Source organism: Coccinella septempunctata, chromosome 2 (assembly GCF_907165205.1).
Source record: "Coccinella septempunctata chromosome 2, icCocSept1.1, whole genome shotgun sequence".
NCBI lineage: Eukaryota > Metazoa > Arthropoda > Insecta > Coleoptera > Coccinellidae > Coccinella > Coccinella septempunctata.
In genome coordinates, this window is record NC_058190.1 from 48,206,616 (window position 1) to 48,219,804 (window position 13,189).

The following is a 13,189-nucleotide window of genomic DNA, read 5'->3' on the forward strand; positions in this document are numbered from 1 at the left end:
GAGTAATGATTGATTGATAGATTGATATGTGCTTGGCAGTGAACTCTAGTAATGGATTCATATTTGACATTTTCAATTGATATTCATCATTCTTAAGCAACAAAATGTTATCCGTTTTGTTAAGAAAGAAATATTCCACATATGTAAATTTGAGGACGTTCGACGAGATTCGCCTTTTCTTCGTGAAACAGAAGGGTGCCTCAACCAACTTTATAACTCTGGTTTCAAGAGGTGCTCATACTGATATCAAATTTCCCAATTTCGACAAATACCGAAAGAAACATATAAAAGATTATGAAGCTAAAGAAGGTGCCAAAGCTGCCCAGGGAATAGTAAATGGTTTGTTTTTGGTCGGGTTCATTTATTCCGCAAAATCAATAGCGCACTTCTTTATAAAATCGATGTCCATCACTGCGGATGTTCAAGCTCTAGCGAAAGTGGAGATAGATTTGGCAGAAATTGCTGAAGGTGGACATACAACAATAAAATGGAGGGGAAAACCCTTATTCTTGAAACATCGACTGCCGGACGAGATAAAAGATTGCAGAGCAACACCAGTTTCCTCGCTTAGAGATCCAGAAACTGATGAGCAAAGGTGTCCAAACCCGGACTGGTTGGTCGTCATTGGAGTTTGTACTCATCTGGGATGTGTGCCTATACCAAATGCTGGGGATTATTTAGGTGGTTACTATTGTCCTTGCCATGGTTCACACTATGATGCTGCTGGAAGAATAAGAAAAGGGCCAGCTCCAACAAATTTGGAAATACCCGTACACGAGTTTCAAGCAGATAACAAACTCGTGGTGGGTTGATTGTTACATCTGTTTTTGAATAAAGAAGAATCTTCATGGAACCAAAAACGTTTTATTTGGAGCTTTATTACAAACGTACCCACTACGAAAAAAGATACACTGAAAACGAAATTAATGATGTTTCACAAATTTTCTTTGAAATACATTATTGATGATCAGAATAAACATAACTATTAGCATCCAAGTTCGCCGTGCTGTTGAAATCACTTTCGGCCGTATGTCCATTATTACTATTAACGATACTTCCCGATGGTTTTCTTAGACGTACGATGTTTCCACTTTTTATTACTTTCCGCTCTAGAAGTTTATCCCCTTGTGTTACCTTGATTTTTCCCGATAGAGCCTTTCTTCTGGCCTTTTCTTCCATGTAACTGTGAACGTAATTGCTTGTGTCTGTGTCCGTATCCACTTTAAACACGTTTTTTCTTCTTGCTGGTACCTGGACGACTACTGGACCCGATTTGTTCTTCATGCTAGAACGATCTTCTTCTGATCTTTCCGTGTACTGATTATCCCCTTGAGATTCAGTCTCTGGCATTCGAGACTTTTGTAAAAGGGTGGATGTTGACTGGTCGTTAGCTACATCTTCTGCGGTTGTACGTCGCTGCATCTGACTGCCAAAAATTCTTATTGGCGTTGCGGTATGACGTCTCGATTCCGAGCCAGCTGAAGCCCGAATGTTAGGCATGGTGCGATTATGTTGTCTACTTTTATTTTTTTCCAGGCCATACACCGTCCTCAACAACTCCGATATGTCTTCGAAACAATTTCCCTCTTTGATGTTCTTCATTCTGGACCGAAAATACGGAGGTTTGCTGCGCATTATGGCAGTGCTCAATTTTTTGTTCGTCTGAGCAAGGTGTTCCGGGTCGCTGACCGAGTACTGCGAAGAATATTTTCGTCTTGCTTCACGCAGTATCCTGTTTCTTTCGACCGGCCATATTTTACTGTAGATGCCGAACTTGTGGCGCGGAATTTTCTCTCCTTCGCCGTAATGCTTGTTCCTGAAAAGATCATAGTGAACCGAATGAACTAGGGGTTGTTTTAAAAAGAAGCCTAAGAACCATTAAAAAAACCCAACGCTTTGAAATCAGAGCGCGGTAATCAGTCTGCACTCAGTTCAAGTAGAGGTATCGATCATATGGCTTGGACAAATATTAACTTAGTCTTGTCCTTTCGCATAATTTGTTAGATCACCTGTATATCGTGCCACAGTTCCACAGCCAAGATTCCAGTTTTTCCAGCCAGACCTGCTGTTGACCAATCACAGATCCAGGTCTACAGATCCTCATCCAAGCTATAGCTTCTTTGGCCGACATTCTATAATGCTTTATGATGTAAGCACCGATCAGGGATCCTGTTCTTCCAAGACCAGCCTGCAATGTTTGAAGAGTACTTGAAGAACGACTGTTTCTATGGAATCTAGAAAAAAACAATCACCTTGCAGTGAACTGCTACAGCTGCTGGCGCGGTCTCGGCTATAAGAAGGAATTTCATCAGGATGTCCTTCGAAGGCGTGGATCCGTCAGGGTAGATCAGATCGTAATGAGCGATGCCAGCGTTGCTGAAACTGAAGAAAACCACTGAGTTTAAGAAAAAACGGATGGAATGTCGGTTGTTTCCGCCTGCAGACTATTGAAATAGTTGAATCGGTCACTATGCGCTTTAAAATTCAAATGTACTCACACTGCAGCGTCGTACATTTTGTTGTTCAACCTTATGACCGTCTTGATGTCGTTTTTGAGGAAATATTTTATGTAGTAATCAGGCGGATGACCATTTAGGAACTCGCTACTGTTCGGTCCGATGAAGGCCAGAAATTTCCTCGGCACCAGCCAGTTCATATCTCCGAATTGCAACTTTTCGTACATGTCATACTCAGTCACATCGAAATCGTCGAAGTTGAAGAAGTTGAAGGCCACGGCCTTGGAAATCGCGTTGAAGCAAAACTCCAGTTTTATGGTGAAGGGGCAGGGGATTTGAGACGCGTCCATGAATTGCCTAAAAGCCATATCACCGTCAATAAATGTGGAAAGCCTATGACAATGAGTTTACTACAGCACTGTTTGGCTGCTGATGCCTCAAAAGAAATTTTCCATATGCCACATGAGTTGTTAATGATGTACTAAAGCACATGGAATAACATCAGTGAGATTTACTTACTTGTAAGGCCCAGCTTTCATCAACAATTTGGTTACTTCAGCAGGGTGGATCTTCAAATAAATAATGCAGTAGCTCCCGATGAGATATGCGGCATTCACCTTTTTTTCCGCATTCGTACTTGTGCAATGAACGACCCTTTTCTGACCTTGAGAATACTGCAAAAACTTGTTCAGTTTGATGCAGTACTTATAGAGATAAGAAATATTGTACGGACCGAAATCGTAATAATAATTTTGGTATTCGAATTCGTCATCAATCGAAAAGTACAAGGCGTCATCCGTGGTTTTTATTTTTTTACCAGAAAGTCCCCTGATTACTGCAAAATACAGCTGATTCTTCAGTATCTCCACCATCCTATCGGATTCGATATGGCTGCAAGATTTTGTGCCCATTGCGATCAGCTATGAGTAAAGATAGCAGGTCTTTTCCAAATCACCGCAGTATATCACGTACGAAAGAAATTGTAAAATATAATTTGAGAGAATTGCCAAAATTAAGTACTTAGTTTTATAAGAAAATATTCTCATCTTACAAATTTTGTGTTGTCGAAACAAATAGCCCCATTCTGGCACTTATTTGACACAAAATTTAGAAAACGTCATAGCCTGGATAGACTACGCAATTTTTCTTTGCTTTTTCACGGTTTTGTACCAATTATCGACCTTATTTATTGAAACTCCAATTACCAGAATACAAACCTGACCTCTCTTATCTTCGAGAAAAGCAATTATTTTCAAGTGCATTAGTTTTTATTCTCATTTTCTATGAAAATATGAATTTGGGCGTACAAACGTGCAACTTTTTTGGCACTTATTGTCACCACTTGAGAAAGAAGCCTATTCTTATTAGAAATCTCTGACTTCTCGGAAGAAAACAAGGAAAACGAGAAAAGTGGATATATTATGGAGCAAAACATGCAACAGAGTGCAGGAAAAGACCGACAGGATGGTCCGTTTCAAAGACGGTTCTTCTATTCGAATGAAAATTGGTATATAGGTTGCGCCTTACATTCTACTTTAACATTCGTTGCATGAATTAAATATAAGTTGGTTGAGTCAGTGTGAACACAAAGATATTTGTGCAGTTTCGATATTTGATGGTTAACATATTATACATTCTCTTGTCTCTGATGGTTAATGATTAAAATAGTGTTTGTTAACAAGTATCCTCCATATTAACAAGCAGAGACAATTTCTCTATGTTAACAAGGCAGCCTATTTATCGAGGTTCATAATTTCACCACTAGGTGGCTTGAAGATTAATTTGGGCAAAGGCATAAATAAGAAAAAGAAAAATAAAAGATCTTTTGTGGACTCATAGCAGGACACAGATTTCTTATTTCTTAACCACAAAAAAATTTGTTTGGCTTGTGGCTTGTCGAAAAAGTGGAATACGTAGAGAATTGGTGATCCACTTTTACTTTGAGAACAGATTTTTAGTATTATTTTAATTGTGCTCTCACAATCAATAATGGCTAATAATTCAACAAGATCGGCTTCGGTCGGAGGCCGTAGTGCGGTATTTGAAGATTTATCAAACGTTGAATTCGAAACTAGTGAAGATGTTGAAGTTATTGATAATTTCAATGGTATGAACTTGAAAGAACAGCTAGTGAGAGGAATTTTCGCATATGGTAAGTTACGAGATATTAGATTTTGAAATTTGCTAATAACTATGTTTCTCAGGATTCGAGAAACCCTCAGCTATACAACAGAGAGCCATCAAGCCAATAATGAGAGGGAGAGATGTAATCGCACAAGCACAATCTGGTACTGGTAAAACAGCAACCTTTTCGATTGCAATTCTTCAGCAACTGGATCTCACTGTTAGAGAAACACAAGTCTTGTGCTTATCACCCACCAGAGAATTGGCAGTACAGATCCAGAAAGTTATATTAGCCTTGGGAGACTTCATGAACGTTCAATGTCACGCTTGCATAGGAGGTACCAACTTAGGAGAAGATATAAGAAAGTTGGATTATGGTCAACATGTTGTTAGTGGTACACCCGGAAGAGTTTATGGTAAATTCATGATTGTGCCAAATTCCATATAGGATTACTGAATTTATAATTATTTCAGATATGATAAGAAGAAGAGCTCTTCGAACTAGATCAGTGAAAATGCTTGTTCTTGATGAAGCTGACGAGATGCTGAATAAAGGATTCAAGGAGCAAATTTATGACGTCTATAGGTTTTTGCCGCCTTCAACTCAAGTAGTTCTCATTTCAGCTACTTTACCCCATGAAATCTTAGAAATAACTTCTAAGTTTATGACAGATCCCATAAGAATCCTTGTTAAACGGTAAGAAAATGTCAAATTATTTTACATATATATTTCTGAACATCTTATTTTTTAGTGATGAATTGACATTGGAAGGGATAAAACAGTTCTTCGTGGCTGTTGAACGTGAAGAATGGAAATTTGACACACTATGTGATTTATATGATACCTTAACCATCACTCAAGCAGTTATTTTCTGTAATACCAAACGTAAGGTAGATTGGTTGACTGAGAAAATGAGGGAAAACAACTTCACAGTCAGTTCAATGCACGGAGACATGCCCCAAAAGGAAAGGGATGGAATCATGAAGGAATTCAGATCTGGACAAAGTCGAGTACTCATCACAACAGATGTCTTAGCTAGGGGTATCGATGTTCAGCAAGTTAGTTTGGTAATAAACTATGACCTCCCCAACAACAGAGAATTGTACATACATCGCATTGGTCGTTCTGGTAGATTTGGCCGTAAGGGTGTTGCTATCAACTTTGTCAAGTCTGATGATATCAGAATTCTGAGGGATATTGAACAGTACTATTCAACGCAGATCGATGAAATGCCAATGAACGTAGCAGATTTAATTTAATTTTTTTTATATTGGTTAACAATATGAATGAATTTTTATTTTTTGGAGTACTATAGATTATAAGTGAACTGAATAATAATTATAATTATTAAATGTTTTTTTATTATTTATTTAATTCTTCATATTGTTGAGATGTCCCACATAAGTATGTGGAAAGTATAAGTTTTATTGTTTATTTCAAAGTGAGGGTGGGTTCTTAGGCCTTAGTTGACTTTCATAAGCCCATCAAAAAATAAATTTTCAACTTATATTGTGCATATATTTTGGTTTTTGAAAAAAAATAAATATTATATCCATAAAGGCATAACTATTTTTTGTTACAAAGGCGTCTGTTCCACATCACTAAAAAAAAATTACCTTTATTTCTCTGAAGTTCTTTCTATTTCAGTTCAAGGCTTTGATTTGATTTCACCTCACTTTTAAACACAAAAATAACATTTCTAAAAACTTGTATACAAGAAGATATTTTAATCATACATACTATATTTCTAAACCACAAGTTTTATACATCGGAAAATATCCAAATATTCGGTTCCCACAAAACTCACACCTGAAGTCATCATTAATTTACATAATAAAATTTCCAGAATGGAAGGAAATAATGTAATTCCTCAAAATTTGAATTCCTTATATTTTTTAGTTTGCTTTGTGTCTTGCTGCTGTTGTCGCTTGCGCTTGTTCTGAAAAAAAAATTGAAAAGTATAAAAAGACTAAAGCAACAAACCTCAAACAAACCTTTTGTTTAGCCACATGTTCTGCTAACATATCGCTGAGATCTTCTTTCTGCAACTGCGACTGATTTTCTCTCATCTGTTGCTCGTAACGTACCGCCATGGCATCGCTATCCAAGTCCAACTCTGAAGGATCAAGAGCCAATTCAACCATTCCTTCTTTGTCCAATCCCCGCCTAGTGCCCCCCTGGGCAGGTTGAGCAACGGCTGCCATATCATAAACATGGGTACTGGCCATCATCGAGTTACCAATACGCTCATTTCGTTTTTCTGGAATGATGTGATAAAGCACAGGCGTTTCCGATCTGCGAAGAAAAAATAGATTGATAACTTCACGTAAAATATATCCTTCATAAACCGATGACTTAAAAGCCAGTTATGTGGACTGTTTGATGAAGTACTTACCCATCCATTTCGTTTTCGATTTTCTTCTTTCTCAACTCTATAGCCTCCGGTGTTTCCATACCAGCCGGTATACTTGTGAGACCACTTGGAGTGACCAAACCTTCAGCCGGAGTGACCAGACCAGATTCGTCCGGAACTGCATCTTTCTCTTCTTCCTCCTCTTCTTCTTCACTTTCTTCTTCGGATTCCGACTCTAATTCTCCCCACAATGTCCTATCTACAGTTGGATCATCTCCAATATCATCAATGTGGCTAGTGTTCGTTCCAAACACATCACCGTAAAGGGGTTTACCATTTTCGTCAACTGGAGGTTTACCCCAACCACCCGCATGGTAACCGAATGAACATCCGTCTGGTATTGGGGCATTGAGACCAGGAATTTTCAAGTTGGGGTAACTGGGTGGGGGACCGTAACGCTGCATGGCAATTAGCCATGGGGGAGGAACTTTGTTGGCATTTGGTCCTACAGGCATACCAAGAGCTGTTCTAAGCTCTTCAGAAAGGTCACCTGGCTTTTTTTCTTTTAACCTTGTTTCAAATTCTTTGCCTTCATAGTAAAGATCACCATGAATAGTCATTTTTGGTTTCGTTTGCCACTTGAAGAAGGCGTCGTGTAGTTTTTGATAATCTATATCAATTTTCCCTAACTTTGGTCTTGCCCTTTCCCTCATTTTTGCTTTCAATGTTTTTGATTCATCTTTATCTTGAAGGGATGCCCTCATTTCCATGATACCAGTACGTTTAATGAAATCAGGTAAGTTAAATGGTGGTTTCTCTATACCCCTTTTGCCTTGCAAATATTTTCTTTTGAAACACCAATGACGTGGGACCTGCAGGAACATTACTTATAAAAATTATGATACAGCAATGGAGAATTTCAAAACATTCAAAATGAATAACAAAGGTTACCTGGACTGTGTTACGGTGAGCTTTCAATTGGACAAGCAATTTTGGATCTCTCGCAGTGACATCATGCATTTCAACAACATCTGGTCTATTCACAAGCTGCTTCAGCTCAGCTACACTGAGACGTGTCATTTTCTTCAACTTACGTTTAGAAAGTTTGGATTTATCCTCAGGTTTTTTCTGAAAATCAAGTATCATCAAATCTGTACATTTTTTTAAATAGCTTAGAGCTAGAATTCACCTCATCTCCATCCTCTCCATCTTCTTGGAACTGATCACTAGCAGTTATAATTCCGGCTTTACTTGATAAAAATGTTGGTGTTGCTAAAGTTGGAGGAGGTAGATCTGACTTTTGTTCACTAATTTTGAAAGCTTCTAAGATGTGATAAAACTGCCGGTATTGTGGAGCTAGTTCATGTAAACTTACAGATTCTTGGACATATCTAAAAAAAATCATTTCATACCTAATTTCGTGAATAATATAAATGTATGTATTATCAAATATTTAGTACACAGATGTTTTCAAAAGTATAACATACTATATCCAAATTTAATTCATAATCAAGATCTACTTACTCTACTTCTACATCTTCCTTTGCATCCATTCCCTCAGCATTCGTTTTATCACCATTTTCTAATTTTTTTTCTGGCTGTATCCTATTCTTCCTCTTCTTCTTTTTTTTCTTTTTGTTTTTATTAGATTTATTCTCTTTATTTGACTTGGTATCACCCTTTTCATTATTCTCTTCCTGTGAAAATATCAATTAGATAAATGATGAACTTATCATGAACATCGCATTAAATCGTACCACTGTATCATCTTTCTCCCAAATAATTTCATTCTCGGCAGGAACAGCAGGAGTTTCTCTGAGGATTGGTGCCCCAGATCCTGAGTCATCTGTTCCAAGTTCCATAGCTCTTTGATTTTTCAAAGCCAATACTTCTTCTAAAACTTGAGGTAACACAACTTCGCTATTTTGTCCTACAAGCTCCTCTGGAGGATCAACTTTGAGACTAAGCAAAGAAGGTAGTTGTTTGTCACCTACCGGAGGAGGTCCTATGGGTGGTGGGCCCATTGGCGGTGGACCCATAGGAGGAGGTCGTTCTATAAACAAACAAAAATATTCTCAAGTGGATATATAGCAACCCTTTATGAATACATACCAAATTCGTCCCCGGTCCAACCCTGAGTACCAGGAGGTCCGAAAGGGGGTATCATCATTGGATTCATAGGGGGAGGCATCTGAAAATATTAAGGATATAAATATTTCGAGTTATTGGAGGTAACTTGCACATACATTATTTGTTTGATCCCCCATTTCAATTTTTTTTTCGTTTACAAATCTTTATCAGAGGTTAGCAGAATGCTATTTCCACAACCATAGAATATAATATAATTTGTAAACAGAAAATTTCAAGAACAAAGAAGAAATTTCTTGTGTTTGTTTGAACTGTTTGAATAAAAATATTTTATTGAAATGAACTAGAAAACGATAATACCCTTTCATCATTGAAAATTCATTGTTGTATGAACAAGTAATTTGAAAGAGTTCATAAAGTTCCATTAAAGAAAAATTTTTGTTTTCTGTGCAAAAATGACATTTTCTGTCAAGTTCGAATTAACGGTCTTCACAACATTCGAATCAAATGAAAAGTTACAAAAATCTTCGACAAAATTACACTGAAATAAAAGTTGAAATACTAGTTTAGCTGCAGTGTAGTGAATTTCGGATAGCTCTTACGATGAATACACCTTATAGAAGTACACACCATACCCCAAGGGTTTTGAAGAGGGAAAAAACGAATCTTTCAACCACAAGCTCCGATATATCCAAAGAACCGGTAAGGGTCTACTGTAGAATACGGCCTTTAAACGATCCAGACGATGCATCTTGCATATCTTTGATATCACCTACAGTGTTATCGCTCAATACATCTGCAGATCCAAAATACACATCGCAAAGAGAATTGCATTGCCAGTTCAAACAGATTTTCACTTCTTATGCTACTCAAAAAGAGGTCTTCGATTTTGTTGCCATGCCACTCCTTCAGGATTTACTCAAAGGTAAGAATGCTTTACTACTTGGATATGGAGTTACTGGTTCAGGGAAAACTCATACATTGTCTGGTGAGCCTAGTGATCCTGGAATAATGCCTCGTTGCATAAACACAATATTCAATACAATAGGTGATTACCAAACCCCTAAATTCACTGTTAAACCAGATAGAATGAATGGATATCAAATTCAATCTGAAAATGACGCGATTCATGATAGGTTCTTAGAGAGTAGAGCAAATAATGCGAAAGTTGCCAGAGGTAAAACTCCAAGGAAGGTTGTAGATCAACCTTTTTATTTCAATGATGGTACTAGGATAAATGATGTGGATGTGGATTGTTCATATGCTGTCTTTGTAAGTTACGTAGAAATTTACAATAATACAGTTTATGACTTATTAGATGAGTCTAATGGAAAAAATTTACAACCAAAAATTTTGAGAGAGGATCTTCAAAAAAATATGTATGTAATTGGAGTAACTGAAGTGGAAGTGAAATCTGCTGAAGAAGCTTTTGAAGTATTAAATGCAGGCCAGCGCAAAAAAAGAATGGGACACACTCTCTTGAATGCAGAATCAAGTCGGTCACATTCTGTGTTTAATATTCGATTGGTTCAAATCGAACAAGTTGCTCATAATAGTGATGGAGTTGCTGTTATTCCTGATTCTAATTTGATTAAGATATCACAGTTGAGTTTAGCCGATTTGGCTGGTTCTGAAAGGACAAATCGTACTCAAACAACTGGTATGAGACTGAAAGAAGCTGGAAGGATTAATAACTCACTTATGTGTTTGAGAAATTGTTTAGAAATCTTGAGAGAAAATCAGCTTACTGGATCCAATAAGCTGGTACCCTATAGGGATAGTAGGCTAACATTTCTTTTTAAAAATTTTTTTGAAGGATATGGAAAAGTTGAAATGATGGTTTGTGTTAATCCTTCTATACGAGACTATGATGAGAATCTGCAAGTGATGAAATTTGCAGAAATGTCTCAAGATATTAAAATCAAAAAGAATGAACATAAAGACACACCATTTGCCAGGAAAACTGTGAAAAGAATGTTAAATACACCCTTGTCTGTAACTAAGGCTAAATCTAATTCCTCATTTACTCTACCTAAAATACCCAGTTTCATTTTCAGTGCAACTAATTTAGAGGAAACAGTTGCTCAATTAGATCAAATTGCCAAAGTTCTGAAGCAACGAAGTTCAAAGTTCACAGGAAATTATAATGAATACAGTCTGAAAGAGAGTAATTTCAGAAGAAGATTATGTGAAATGAATGACAACTATATTCTCAATTCTTCTGAAATGAGAAGTATGAAAGCAATTATCAAGAAAGAGAAACAGGAAACTCTTGACTTGAAGAATAAAATTTCTGATTTAGAAACTGTAAATGACAGTCTTGCATCCAAAAACAATGAATTACAAGATGTTGTGATAAATTTGAGACAGATAATTGATGAGAAAGATATGCGTATTAACCAGAAAATATTAGAAAAGGAGAAAGCAAAGCAGAAATTTGTTTTAGCAAATGAACAAATGTCACAAGAATTAGAGCATAAATTGAGGAAGCAACGTGAACAAATTCAAGCTTCGATGCAAGCTAAAGAGAATAAATTGAAAAGAGTGAGAGAAATTCTGGAGAGCAATGATACTATAGAACCGAAGCGACCACAATTTCAACAATATGAAGCTGAACTTGGATCAACACCAATGCAAGAGATCCAACATTCTAATAGGAGAAATGTCCTGACGCCAGCACCACGGAATAGACGGTCAAGATCAGATGGAGAAGTTTGGTTAGAACATAATGCAGTCAAGCCGGTACCTTTGGGTACCGTTTTGCAACCAACAATGAATAAACGGAAGTCTCTGACAAAATTAACCAAGGCTAGTGATATAACTCATCCCAAACAAAGTAAATATTGTTTGATTGCTCAAAATCAAGACACTGACGGTGAAATCGAAACAAAATTGTATAAAGGTGATATTGTGTCAACTTGTGGAGGGGGGGCTCAAGTTATTTTCAATGATGTTGAACTGTTGAAACAGATGAGTCCTACAGGAACTCCTTAGTTATGTTCAAAATGATTTTTTTAAGTAGAATTTTCAGTTGATTGAATTTCATTTTAACTTATGATTTTTACTCAGTGATTTTTAATTATAAGTATAAATTGTATTTCGATGTGAGTAATTCATCATGTTGTACACAGCGCTGTTTTAATGTGATTTTATTTATATTTTTGATAATAAATTCACTTGACAAATGATTTAATTTTTTTACTTTTTATCAGAAAATTGAAACAGAAATTTACAACATCTTGGAAGTGACATATCTCTCTGGGAGAGGGGGCTTACTATTGATGTCGTATGGTGGGTAAGTTTTGTTGATCGATTCAGATCCTCACCTGAATCGATTTTACATGTAAATTATAGCAAAATATCGAATTTGGCGCTCTTTTTGATTTTGCACTAAATGTCTGCGATTTTAGAATTCGTCGGGGTATAAGTTGTGTTGATCTGACGAGGGCAAATGAGGGGTAAACCACGGACAGCATCCACTCTCTCGACGAAATGGGATTTCTGTTGATACTTTGAGTGATGATTGTTTGTTAGTTCTATGTAGATCATAATATTTATTATGCAAGTGTTAAGCATCTGAGTTAACTTCGTTTTTTATTCACCTGCTTTAATCTTGAAGGCAATATCTATTTTTACAATTGAATAATGATCCAGTAATTTTATTTCTTCGACTAAATATTGAAAGGCTCTGTCAGATACTTGACGGAAATTCAGAATTAAACTGAATTAGGTATATGATTTTCTTCAGGATGGGGTTTTTACACTTTTTACCAGTACACCTGTTTGGCTGTCACCATTGCTTCATCAGGTTGGCGAAAGTGATAGATTTTTTCGTAAAAATGTTCTGTACGATCTTTAAATTTGAAATCTTAGTCCAACGTCCCTGTTTCCTCCCCCCATTGCCAATACGTCTCTACCGGAACAACGCTTGGAGGAAGAATGGCGTGGCGGTCCATAAAAACAGCGTACACGGCTTCAGTTTCTGTTTCCGGGTTTCACGAGCCCGCGGCTTTCGTTGATTGGTAATTGTCTCCTCCAGGACGAGGGGGCGCCAATCAAGAGCCGAATCGGTGATTCGAGAGGAACAAGGTCCCCCGCGACTGGAAACGCACCCCGGAGAAATGACAATGAAACGGCGCTTGCAGACATGATCCCCAGGAATGTTTT

At 37.1% G+C, this 13,189-nt stretch overlaps 5 protein-coding genes across 7 annotated transcripts; 3 read left to right on the forward strand and 2 right to left on the reverse strand.

Moving 5' to 3' along the window:
* The first annotated feature begins 29 nt into the window (after nucleotides 1-29).
* Nucleotides 30-894, forward strand: LOC123307554 (cytochrome b-c1 complex subunit Rieske, mitochondrial-like). Its single transcript, XM_044889919.1, has one exon. It carries the CDS (start codon nucleotides 105-107, stop codon nucleotides 810-812), a length of 708 nt encoding a protein of 235 aa, XP_044745854.1. The 5' UTR covers nucleotides 30-104; the 3' UTR covers nucleotides 813-894.
* LOC123307553 (dual specificity protein phosphatase CDC14C-like) lies at nucleotides 859-3,733 on the reverse strand. 3 transcript variants are annotated; one of them, XM_044889917.1, is made up of 6 exons: nucleotides 3,674-3,733; nucleotides 2,976-3,130; nucleotides 2,499-2,813; nucleotides 2,253-2,382; nucleotides 2,010-2,188; nucleotides 859-1,816 (listed from the first exon to the last, which is right to left on the reverse strand). In XM_044889917.1, the coding sequence occupies exons 1-6, from the start codon at nucleotides 3,716-3,718 to the stop codon at nucleotides 958-960; spliced, it is 1,683 nt and encodes a 560-aa protein (XP_044745852.1). In that variant the 5' UTR covers nucleotides 3,719-3,733; the 3' UTR covers nucleotides 859-957. The 3 variants fall into 3 exon arrangements, with proteins under 3 accessions (XP_044745852.1, XP_044745853.1, XP_044745851.1); XM_044889918.1 differs by lacking the exon at nucleotides 3,674-3,733 and adding an exon at nucleotides 3,274-3,568; XM_044889916.1 differs by lacking the exon at nucleotides 3,674-3,733 and having other exon boundaries at nucleotides 2,976-3,569.
* Nucleotides 3,734-4,314: 581 nt separating this feature from the next.
* LOC123307226 (eukaryotic initiation factor 4A-III) lies at nucleotides 4,315-5,937 on the forward strand. The gene is made up of 4 exons (XM_044889452.1): nucleotides 4,315-4,608; nucleotides 4,661-4,996; nucleotides 5,055-5,277; nucleotides 5,333-5,937. Exons 1-4 carry the CDS (start codon nucleotides 4,446-4,448, stop codon nucleotides 5,838-5,840), a joined length of 1,230 nt encoding a protein of 409 aa, XP_044745387.1. The 5' UTR covers nucleotides 4,315-4,445; the 3' UTR covers nucleotides 5,841-5,937.
* Nucleotides 5,938-6,303: 366 nt separating this feature from the next.
* On the reverse strand, nucleotides 6,304-9,268 carry LOC123307225 (splicing factor 3B subunit 2). Its single transcript, XM_044889451.1, has 9 exons — nucleotides 9,181-9,268; nucleotides 9,047-9,125; nucleotides 8,692-8,987; nucleotides 8,459-8,631; nucleotides 8,124-8,325; nucleotides 7,886-8,062; nucleotides 6,977-7,806; nucleotides 6,576-6,876; nucleotides 6,304-6,520 (listed from the first exon to the last, which is right to left on the reverse strand). The coding sequence occupies exons 1-9, from the start codon at nucleotides 9,199-9,201 to the stop codon at nucleotides 6,452-6,454; spliced, it is 2,148 nt and encodes a 715-aa protein (XP_044745386.1). The 5' UTR covers nucleotides 9,202-9,268; the 3' UTR covers nucleotides 6,304-6,451.
* Nucleotides 9,269-9,497: 229 nt separating this feature from the next.
* LOC123308002 (kinesin-like protein KIF23) lies at nucleotides 9,498-12,210 on the forward strand. Its single transcript, XM_044890524.1, has one exon. The coding sequence runs from the start codon at nucleotides 9,626-9,628 to the stop codon at nucleotides 12,014-12,016; it is 2,391 nt and encodes a 796-aa protein (XP_044746459.1). The 5' UTR covers nucleotides 9,498-9,625; the 3' UTR covers nucleotides 12,017-12,210.
* Nucleotides 12,211-13,189: the final 979 nt, after the last annotated feature.

What these genes read in the sequence shown, in the direction of transcription:
- LOC123307554 (XM_044889919.1), top strand. Translation starts at nt 105, where the DNA reads ATGTTATCCGTTTTGTTAAGAAAGAAATATTCCACATATGTAAATTTG.
- LOC123307553 (XM_044889916.1), bottom strand. Translation starts at nt 3,367, where the DNA reads ATGGGCACAAAATCTTGCAGCCATATCGAATCCGATAGGATGGTGGAG. An exon ending in CTGTAGCAGTTCACTGCAAG is followed by an intron (nt 2,189 to 2,252) that starts GTGATTGTTTTT and finishes CAAACATTGCAG; the next exon opens with GCTGGTCTTGGAAGAACAGG. An exon ending in AACTGTGGCACGATATACAG is followed by an intron (nt 1,817 to 2,009) that starts GTGATCTAACAA and finishes TGATCTTTTCAG; the next exon opens with GAACAAGCATTACGGCGAAG.
- LOC123307226 (XM_044889452.1), top strand. Translation starts at nt 4,446, where the DNA reads ATGGCTAATAATTCAACAAGATCGGCTTCGGTCGGAGGCCGTAGTGCG. An exon ending in TACACCCGGAAGAGTTTATG is followed by an intron (nt 4,997 to 5,054) that starts GTAAATTCATGA and finishes TAATTATTTCAG; the next exon opens with ATATGATAAGAAGAAGAGCT. An exon ending in ATAAGAATCCTTGTTAAACG is followed by an intron (nt 5,278 to 5,332) that starts GTAAGAAAATGT and finishes CTTATTTTTTAG; the next exon opens with TGATGAATTGACATTGGAAG.
- LOC123307225 (XM_044889451.1), bottom strand. Translation starts at nt 9,201, where the DNA reads ATGGGGGATCAAACAAATAAT. An exon ending in TGGGGGATCAAACAAATAAT is followed by an intron (nt 9,126 to 9,180) that starts GTATGTGCAAGT and finishes TAATATTTTCAG; the next exon opens with ATGCCTCCCCCTATGAATCC. An exon ending in AAGGAAGATGTAGAAGTAGA is followed by an intron (nt 8,326 to 8,458) that starts GTAAGTAGATCT and finishes GATTTTTTTTAG; the next exon opens with ATATGTCCAAGAATCTGTAA.
- LOC123308002 (XM_044890524.1), top strand. Translation starts at nt 9,626, where the DNA reads ATGAATACACCTTATAGAAGTACACACCATACCCCAAGGGTTTTGAAG.